The sequence below is a fragment of the Myotis davidii genome, unplaced genomic scaffold (genome assembly GCF_000327345.1).
Source record: "Myotis davidii unplaced genomic scaffold, ASM32734v1 scaffold988, whole genome shotgun sequence".
NCBI lineage: Eukaryota > Metazoa > Chordata > Mammalia > Chiroptera > Vespertilionidae > Myotis > Myotis davidii.
The window spans coordinates 89,497-100,144 of NW_006298962.1; the positions used below are offsets into that span (position 1 = coordinate 89,497).

Here is a 10,648-nt window from a genome sequence, read left to right on the forward strand (position 1 = left end):
GCCCAGGGCCCTGTGTCTGCCCCAGGGCCCCCTCCTGCTGCGGGCATGGCCCGTTCTGAGGAGTCAGTCTTGGCCGGATGCCATGGAGCCTCATTAATCTCCCATTAATCACATTAATGAGCAATTGGCCTGCTCTCCTCTTCCCACCCATTCCAGCCCTGCCCAGGGCTTAGGGACTAGTCACGCCACGTAATGGGAGGAATTCACATGGTCGACCCTCAGGCCCCGTGAGCCGTGCTGCAGGCCCTGCCTCCTGCCCTCTCGGGCCTGGTCCTCTCGGCTCTGTGTGCCCGTGCTCCTTCCCAACAAGGGCAGTGCCCAGCCCGGCTTCGGCTCCGTTCCGCCCACTGAACACTTACTGATTGTCTGCTGTGAGCCAGGCACCGTGCCTGGCACTGGGCAAGCTGGTGCTGCTTTCATGAGAGGAGACCCACAGGGAGCGCAGGAAGCGGGCGATGGGAGCGGGGGCTGAGATCCCGGACCCCGCTGCACCTCTCCTCCAGCCCCACCCCAGCCCTGGGCCCTGCCACTTGGGGGCCAGTGGATGAGTTTGGATAGTCTCTGAGCTAACGCTTCAGGCACGGGACCAGGAGGGAGAGAAGGGGGACACTGGGGGGCCCTCGCCTGAGGGTCTGCGTTTCTGTGGGGTGGATGAGGTGGGAGAGGGGCCTCTGGGTGGCCTGGCCCTGTCCTGGTCCCAGTCTGTGTCTGCTCTTCCCTGTCGCTGCCCTGCTGTCTCCACATGCTGTCCTCTCAGGGCACCTGCAGGCACCTTGCCTCACACTGGCCTGTGCGGGGCGCCCCGCCTTTGCTCTTTTCCCTGACTGCTCAGGCAGCTCCACCCAGGCCGAGAGTGGCCCTGTGTGAGCAAGGGGCGTGGGGAGCTGGGCTGGCGCCCACCGGGACAGAGGCAAAGGTGGCGAAGAACCAGAATTTGAATCTCCTCTGAACAGGGCACCTGGCTCCCCGCCCGGTCCCAGCCAGAACCCAGTCCTGGACCCTGTCACCTGCTCCCCCTCCCCAGACCCCTGCAGGGGGTGAGGCCAGCCATCTCCCTCCCAGTTCCTTTTCCTTCCCCAGATCTAGGCCTGGGGCAGGCACCCAGGCTCCTGGCTCCCTCACCAGCAGCTGCGGTCTCCTTATCAGGCAGCCCTGTGGGGTGGGGCGTCTCCGTTTGTTTAAGGTTTAGGCCTGAGGGGCCCCTGCCCCCATGACGTCAAACCTGGCCCCGTATAAGGTGAGGGGTTCCCAGCCCTCGGCCTCAAGCAGCCCACCCTCTGCGACATGGCCCGCCCGGCCCACTGTATCCGCTCAGGCTTCGGCCTCTGCTCCGGCTTTGGCCTCGGCTGCTGCCTCCTCTTCCTCCTCGCTTCTCAGGAGGCAGGTAAGACGCCCTCAGAGGCACAGGCGCTGTGGTCACACAGGGCAGAGGCGGAGACGGGCTGCTTGTGTTTTGGGGCTGAATGAGCAATCAGAGAAACCAACAGCCGGTGAACGTGCGGTGGGAGGGCTGGGCCACGGCCCCATCGTCCAGGCTGCGCGCCTTGGCGGCCGAGGGCGCACTGGCCATGAACCCACCGGCCCTCTGCTCCCCGGAGGGCTTTCTGCCAGTCTGTGGGCTGCGGGCACCCGGCCTGCCCCATGCTGTGCAAGGAGCTCACGGGCCCCGGGAGCTTCATCTCCCGTCATCCCCCCCAAACCCAGAGGTGGTTGATGGCAGCCCGTTGCACAGTGAGGAGAGTGAGACTCAGAGGGCAGGGGCTGCTGCACTGCCCGCCACCTGGGCACAGGCTGCACTTGTCCCGAGAGTCCTGTTCTGTGCTGACCTGGTTCCGCCCGGACCCGGGCGCATGTGCTCAGCCCCACATCCATGGGGGAGCCGCTGCCTGGCCGTGTGCCATGGAGCCCTCACGGCATCGGCAGGGGCTGGGCTTTGTCCCACGTTAGCGCTGGGAACCACCCAAGGCTCCCATCAGGACAGGGGCCTGGACGAGCCTAGCAGACCCTGTGAGACAGAGCGGCCACCCCCCATTTCACTCAGGTGGGAAAAGCTCTGTGACTGAACCCAGGGAGGGGATGCCAGACACGGGGCGGCTGGACGGGGCGGTCCCTGGGGCCTCCACAGGCCGATCTGCCATAATAACTGAGACTTCCCTTAGCAGAAGGGGTGGTCCCGCTGCTGTTCCCCAGGGCGGGGAAGCTGAGTCCGGCTGCCCGGCTGCTGGGGCAGGATCTGGGCAGAGCAGGCAGCAACTACTTCCCAGTGTGACCCAGGTGATACAAGGCTGGGGCCGGGAGGCCAGGGCGGGAGCGGGGACAGGGTCCTCTGCCAGGTCTCGGCAGTGCCTTCGCCTGTGTCCTGGCTTGATGGCTTCCTCCTGCTCCGAGGGTCAGGGACAGAGCCACTGTCAGCCCCGATCTCCGTGTCCCTGTCCCTTTCCCGTGGGTCTGCCGCCTGCTCTGCTCCCCCTCCTGCTGTGCCTGGAGGGGCAGAAGAGGACGAATCAGGAATCAACTCCAGCTCAGTCACTTCTGAGGGACATTTACTCTGGGGCACAGGACAGGCACAGGGCAGACTCACAATCCGAATTCCAAAGTGGGGCACTCAGTGGGTGGTGGGCCTGGCAATGGCTGGCGGTGGGCAAGGCAAGGGCGGCTGGACCTGCAGACAGAACGAGGGTGGTGAGCAGCGGGGCTCGAGGCCCGGCCGGCTGAAATGCATGTGAGCAATGAGGTCCAGCAGAGAGGCAGGGAGGGGTGGCGGCTGGAGCCACTTATCCACGGGACCAGTCACTGCCCACACAGGTAGCTGGACCCCAGGGCCCCAGAGCCTGCGGGGTGCAGCCACAGACCTTCCATGCGAGTGGAGAGGCGCCACCTCTGAGGGGAGACTAGCGGGGCTGGTGTCCTGGGGTCCTGGGAGACTCCAACAGGAAATGCTATTTGATTTCATTTCTACGACAAAAACAATATGTGCTGTCTAGCAACCAAGAAATAGGAAAAGTTAGAAAGAACATCTCTCCTAATACTTTCTAGTCACAGGAAATACACCAGGCAACCATTAGGGTGCACTTCCCTTCAGTGCTGTGTTAGTGTGTCTGCTTTAGGTCACGTAGTGGGGCCATATAGACACCTGAACACGCACTCCCCCGCATGACTGCAAACGGAGGGAGCGCAGGACAGAAAGAAGCAGCAGAACTGCTGCCTTGGGTGTGCGCTATCCGGCACCGCCCACCTTTCTGCCAAACACGTGAACAGCCCTGGCTGGTGTGGCTCAGTGGATAGAGCGTCGGTCTGCAGACTGAAGGGTCCCAAGTTCGATTCCGGCCAAGGGCACATGCCTGGGTTGTGAGCTCAATTCCCAGTGTGGGATGTGCAGGAGGCAGCCGATCAATGATTCTCTCTCATTGATGTTTCTAGCTCTCTCTTTCTCTCTCTTCCTCTCTGATCAATAAAAATATTAAAAAGAAAAGCCACATGAACGGAGCAGCCGTCTCCGGCCTCTGTGCTGTCAGTGAACCGAACACCACACCCTGAGCGCTTCCAGGGAAGCAGCAGCCCAGTGGTGGGGGAGGAGATGGTCAGCCTGTCCGGGGCTCGGTCTGATTTGCCCCGTGGTGGGCCCAGGGCAAAGGAGCCCCGGGGCTTCCACCCGCTGTAAATGGAGCCGCTGTTTGAGGGCCCAAGTGTCGGCCGCTGGTTCCACTGCTGTGGGACACGGACCGCGTCCACGATGTGGCTGTCCGAGGCCAGTCCCGCACTGCGGTGCCGCGGCTCCGTGGCAGCGGTGGCCCTCCAGCCGCTGGGCCCACGATGTTTGCTTTTCCCTCGCTGTGCATAGGAAAGGGTTCTGACAATGCTCTGGAGAGCCATCAGTCGCAGAATAGCCTCTCGTTCATCCATCCAACAAGTATTTATGAAGGGATCTGGGGCTCAGCATTGCTCTAGGCTGGGCACGCCGGCGAGCAAACACACAAAGCGCCCGCCACTGTGGGAATTACACGGCACGTCGTCTGTTAGGAAGTGGTGAAAGCCTCTTGATCAAACCCGGGCGGCCCAGCACCGGCTCAGAGGCGCACAGAGCAGTGGGTCCAGAGAGACCCAGGGTGAAGGGCTGAGGGCTCGGCCCCGCGCCAGGCGGGAAACAGTGTGAGACTGTTTCAAAGACTGAAATTCAGATTCAACAAACTGTAAAGAGCTGCTGCCCTGCACGCGCCCTCGTCCTCACACGGAGCTGCAGCTGCAGCAGCGGCTTTTGGTGCAGGCAGCTGGGGACACGGCGCTTCAGAGCATCCGGCCACCTGAGCAAGGACACCAAGCAGGCGCCAGCCGGGACCGAGCCTGGGCTCCGGCGTGGGGGGTGGCGGTGGGGCTGCCGCGCCGTGCGGCGCCCACTTGTTCACCCACTGCTCGGGCATTTGTCCACCTCATCTCCTTTGGAAGCACCTGGGGTGTAGGGAGCAGCCTGACTGCCAATTAGTTAATCTCTTTGAAGCTCCTTCCTTCGCTGCCAGACCACAAGGTCACGGCCTGCCTCACGGGGTTGAGGTGAAGATGAAATAAGCAAATAGAACAGCATCCTTCAGGTTCCCACTGAGGGCTGCACTCTCCTGCCCCCCGGGACTAGGCTGACCTACAGGTGCGAGCGTGGCCTGGGCACCAGGAGCCCGGAATGGATTCCATTCTGGCTCAACCTCTTACTTGCTGAGGGTTCTTGGGGAGATTACTTAACCTCCTTGTTTGCTCATATATAAAAAGGGGAGAGTAACAAAGGGGTGTTGTGAAAAGTAAATGAGTTAGTACATGGACTCATGTGTAGGGCCTGCCTATTTCACAGTTGATGGTCAAGTAAAGGTCGGTGCCCAGCCAGGGGGCTCAGTTGGTTGTGTGTCATCCCGGACACCAAAAGCTTGTGGGTCTGATTCCTAGGTGGGTTTGCTCTCAAGTTGGGGTGCGTATGGGAGGCAGCAGATCAATGTCTGTCTGTCTGTCTGTCTGTCTCTCTCCTTGGGTGAGGATTTAAAAAAAGAAAGATTGGCCATTGCTGTTGTCGGGGATCGTGTGAAAGTCACCATTTCTCCACGACATTCAAGTTTCTTGGCTGTGAATAGGGAAGTAGACAGCTCCTAAGGTGCCTTGAGGGGAGCTGGGAAATCGGAGGAGAATCCAGACAGAGAATGTCTGTGAGGCAAGCGCGGAGGCCTGGCCCCGAGAAGGTGTCCAGCGAACGAGGGGCCATGGCAGCCGAGGGAGTGGGAGAAGGGACCGGCACAGTGAGGGGATGGCCTGACTGTCCAGCCCTCCTCTCGCGCCCCAGCCTCCACTCCCTTCAGGGCCGTGGGCTTCTCTACCTCCCCCTTCACCTCCCACCCACATTTCTTTCAAGGACTGAGTTCCCCATCCCCCAACTGTCCTTGTCAGCGGGGAGCTGGGTGGACGGTGGCTTCCCCTGACTGGGAATGGGTCCAGGTTCTGGTTGCCGCCTTGAGCTAACAGAGCTGGAAATCTCGGTTATGTAACAACACTATCTCTCATTCCTTGGCGATCTCCTGACTCTCACTCAGAGACATCTCCTCTGTCCCCACGGTTGCTTTTCATGGAATTAAGGCGCATATCTGTTCATTGATAGGGTGTTTTCCCTCACACCCTGTCCTTAAACATAGTCAGCTTCTCCCAGAATCCAGCCGCCTCTCTCACTCCTCTCAGGACCCCGAGCAGATATCTTTTCCTTAAAGAGTGCTACCTTCATCTTCCCAGAGGCTTCCACTATGAGCTTCTAAGAGGAGCCTCCAGTGAAGGAACTAGAGATTGAGCCATCTCTTCTACTTCCCTTCGCCCAGACCAAACTCTGTCATCAAGATGAAAGTTCCCTCCATTCTCACTCATCACCTGTGCTTACTTACTACTACTTGTGGGAATTTCTGCCACAGTCTGACCTCAGCCTGTCATGCTGTTACATTTGGGATGGACCTGGAATGTTATGGAAAAACAAAGATTCTGATATTTATTACCTTTCTTCTCAGCTCGGCCATGGAAAGGGAACTCCATTCCATAAGTACCATATAAACCCTCAAGGAGCATGTGTGCAGCAAAATGCCCATCAGTATCTGTTCTCAAATTTATGGTTTGGTAGGCAGGGCATGGGAGAGATGGATAGGCACACTCAACTAGCGTGGCAAGGTGAATAATTCACAAAAAGTTTTAGCACTGAAGTGAAGCTAGAACTTATCTGCTTGAAAGGATCAGGGAAAATGCTATAAAGCAAGAAAGATCTAAACTTCAGAATTGGGGAGTAGAGGTGGAGAAGGGAGGAGGTAACATTCTTGCTGAAGGCACAGCCTGAAAACAGGTTCAGAGACTGGAGGTGAGGATGGGGATTAGATATCATAGTTTTCTGAGGTGACTGGGTAGGGAGATATATCTGGGGTAATAAACGGACCCCTAGAGACAGAGGTGGGCAGCAAAACAAGGAAGAACATGGAGGAAGTTTCTTACTTGACTCTCTCCCTTTACAGGTGCTACCACACTTCAAGAACTTCAGAATACTGGTGAATCCCCAACATCTGACCATTTATCCCCTCCTACTCCAAACCTTGTTTATAGTATTCCCTCTCACCACACTGCTCTTCATTTAGGACATAGTAGTCCAGACCACCCTAAATCTACAGAAACCCATCAGCCCAAACGCCATTGCAATGCCACACACAATTTCAGGCCAATTCACAAACCAATAGATAACTCCAAAAACTCTACAAAGCATCACGGAGTTCGTCCCACTTCTGAACAAAACCCTAGCAATCAAGGAAAAGACCCAGTTGTCCGGAATGGACGCTCTGCTAAATCTGATATCACACATAAAAAATTGTCTAATGCAAACTATCCAACCCCAAAGCCCAAGAGCAAAGCAACATGTCCTACCTCCAAAGCCAGCACAGCAATAGGAACAAGAAGTCACCCCCAAACTGCACCTTTGGAAAATACCATCAGTACCTTAGAGAGTAAAAGTACCATAACTCTTCCCCACCATTCAGTCAATTCAGAGATCGACAAAAGAGCCACATCTTCCTCAGGAAAAAGCACAACATATAAGGCATCATTTAAGGCAACAGGTACCACAGAAGGAAAAGAAAGCGTTGAGGATCATACAGTAGCTAATTACACAACGATAGCTGCCTCAGAAAAGACTCTGATAAAGACTACAAAACAAGCAAAAGACACAATTTCAACCCATGTGAAGACTACAAGAGCCCTACTGATGCCTACAGACCACAGACAACACAGCACATTGGCCCATGGAAAGATCACAAGAGCCTCACCAATACCTACAAAACATAAACAACACAGCATATCGGCCCATGTTCAACACAGCACATCAGCTCATGAGCTGATCACAAGAGCCCCAGAAATGCCTACAGACCATGATCAACACAGCACATTGGCCCATGAGAAGATCACATGAGCCCCCGCAACGCCTACAGACCATGATCAACACAGCACATTGGCCCATGAGAAGATCACATGAGCCCCCGCAACGCCTACAGACCATGATCAACACAGCACATTGGCCCATGAGAAGATCACATGAGCCCCCGCAACGCCTACAGACCATGATCAACACAGCACATTGGCCCATGAGAAGATCACATGAGCCCCCGCAACGCCTACAGACCATGATCAACACAGCACATTGGCCCATGAGAAGATCACATGAGCCCCCGCAACGCCTACAGACCATGATCAACACAGCACATTGGCCCATGAGAAGATCACATGAGCCCCCGCAACGCCTACAGACCATGATCAACACAGCACATTGGCCCATGAGAAGATCACATGAGCCCCCGCAACGCCTACAGACCATGATCAACACAGCACATTGGCCCATGAGAAGATCACATGAGCCCCCGCAACGCCTACAGACCATGATCAACACAGCACATTGGCCCATGAGAAGATCACATGAGCCCCCGCAACGCCTACAGACCATGATCAACACAGCACATTGGCCCATGAGAAGATCACATGAGCCCCCGCAACGCCTACAGACCATGATCAACACAGCACATTGGCCCATGAGAAGATCACATGAGCCCCCGCAACGCCTACAGACCATGATCAACACAGCACATTGGCCCATGAGAAGATCACATGAGCCCCCGCAACGCCTACAGACCATGATCAACACAGCACATTGGCCCATGAGAAGATCACAAGAGCCCCCACAATGCCTACGGACCATGATCAACACAGCACATTGGATCATGTTCAACACAGCACCTTGGCCTATGATCAACACAGCACCTTCGCCCATGAGAAGATCACAAGAGCCCCAGAAATGCCTACAGACCATGATCAACACAGCACATTGGATCATGTTCAACAGAGCACCTTGGCCTATGATCAACACAGCACCTTGGCCCATGAGAAGATCACAAGAGCCCCAGAAATGCCTACACACCATGAACAACACAGCACATTGGCCCATGTTCAACACAGCACCTTGGCCTATGATCAACACAGCACATCAGCTCATGAGCCAATCACAAGAGCCCCTGCAACACCTACAGACCATGATCAACACAGCACATTGGCCCATGTTCAACAGAGCACCTTGGCCTATGATCAACACAGCACATCAGCTCATGAGAAGATCACAAGAGCCCCCGCAACACCTACAGACCACAGGCAACACAGCACATCGGATCATGTTCAACACAGCACATTGGCCCATGAGAAGATCACAAGAGCCTCAGCAATGCCTACAGACCATGATCAACACAGCACATCAGCCCATGTTCAACACAGCATATCGAACCTTGTTGAACAGAGCACATTGGCCCCTGGGAAGATCACAAGAGCCCCAGCAATGCCTACAGACCATGGGCAACACAGTACATCAGCCACAGAGCCAACCACAGGAGCCTCAGGGCAGGCTGTAGTGCACACAAAGAAGACCACATCTACCAAAGGGAGGGCCACACCAATCCCAGCAGAGAGTACAGAAAACCCAGGAAGAACCACAGCAGCCACAGAGACTACAAGGCCTCCAGGCAAGGTCACAGGCGACAGATCTATCAGTTCTTCCACTCCTGGCCCAAATAAAGCCAGTCAGGTGCCCACTGGCTCGTCTACCCTGCCCACTTCCAGCATGAAACTGAGTTCTATCATGTCAGAAGCCCCAGTCAACCAGAGCCACGCATACCAGAACAAAGATGGTGCCCAGGGCAGTCTCCATGCGGGAGAGATGGGGGACAGTGCTTCATTCCCCGCATGGGCCATAGTTATTGTGGTCCTGGTGGCTGTGATTCTCCTCTTGGTGTTCCTTGGCCTGATCTTCCTGGTAAGGAACAGGGATGCTCCAGTGGGATGGACCCATGGGCGAGGGAACTGAGGAGAGGTTATGGATCAGAACTAGAGGGGGCAACGAATCTAGCAGAAGAATCATGGTGAGGGAGGATGGCAATAGAGGGGCAGAGGTGGTGAAAATTATGAGGAAAGAAAATAGATGCATGGGACACAAAATATAGAAATGGGGGGAAGGCGGTGGATAAGCAAAAAGGGTCCAGAGGAGGCAAAATTTGATAGAACAAGGGAAATAGGACAGAAGAAGGATTAGAGAAGAGATGTGGGACTCTATTGGATCAGAGGCTGCAATAAGGATCAAGTTTGGATGGAATCTTGGAAAAGAAACAAGCAGAAGGTCAGGATCAGGGAACAGAAAAGGGCTGAGCAGGGTGTTGAGGAAGCAAATGGCATGGCAGGTGATACTCACTCCTCCTCTCTCCCCCAATCCCAGGTCTCCTACATGACTCGAACACGGGGTGCACTGGTCCACAGCCATGAGGACAATGACCCGGAGGAGGATGGGGGCCCCAATTCTTACCCCGTCTACCTGATGGAGCAGCAGACGCTTGGTGTGGGCCAGATCCCGTCCCCGCGATGATCTTCTAGAAAGCGCCACCCCCAGTTCTTCCGTGCCCTCCCCCTCCTGGAGCTGGAACTGGACTCACAGTTCCTACTTCCCGGACACCAGAAGGGCAAAGTCCTGACAGTTAACAGCATCAACCCTTTATCTGCTGTATTCTTATTGAGAATGGTCAAGGGAGTGGGTGATGAGCAAGAAGGATGTGAGTTTGGGAGACAGAAAAGAAAGAACCAGTAATAGCAGCAAGTGTTCTCTGTGGAAGATGATGGTCTGAGAATGAAAGTGTTTGATGGACGCTTGGCGTGGGAGCCAACACAGGGCCTTGGGTGCTGGGAGGGCCAGGGCAGGTGAGGAAGTTTGGGAGCCTCAGAGGGCAATGCCCAGATCTGTCCTGTCAGATGGGAGGGGAGGCTGAGACAGCCCTGGTTTCAGGACCAATGTATATCCTTTCCACTTACTGTCACTTAGAGTGTGAACAGGCTTGTCTCTGTTCCCAGGGTCTTACCCTTTCCTTTTCTTTTTTAAAACGGGTCTAAGAGGAAAGGATGGTTTATTTTCTTCTCTACTCTCTCCATTCCCAGCAGAAATAAAAATTACAAAAAGATCATAAACATCTCTCACTGAGATGGTTCTTCCCTCTTCCTCCCAACCCCCTCAGTTTTTCTAAGTGTCTGTGTGGGCACCTGCAGGCCTGGCTTGCTGGGCTGTGGTGGGCACAGGGAT

At 55.6% G+C, this 10,648-nt stretch overlaps 1 protein-coding gene across 1 annotated transcript; it reads left to right on the forward strand.

Moving 5' to 3' along the window:
• The first annotated feature begins 1,284 nt into the window (after nucleotides 1-1,284).
• DPCR1 (diffuse panbronchiolitis critical region 1) lies at nucleotides 1,285-9,943 on the forward strand. The gene is given in 8 exon segments (XM_015570998.1): nucleotides 1,285-1,384; nucleotides 6,516-7,280; nucleotides 7,479-7,641; nucleotides 7,684-7,759; nucleotides 7,790-7,893; nucleotides 7,936-8,011; nucleotides 8,042-9,340; nucleotides 9,797-9,943. Coding segments are annotated over 8 exon segments (2,730 nt in total).
• Nucleotides 9,944-10,648: the final 705 nt, after the last annotated feature.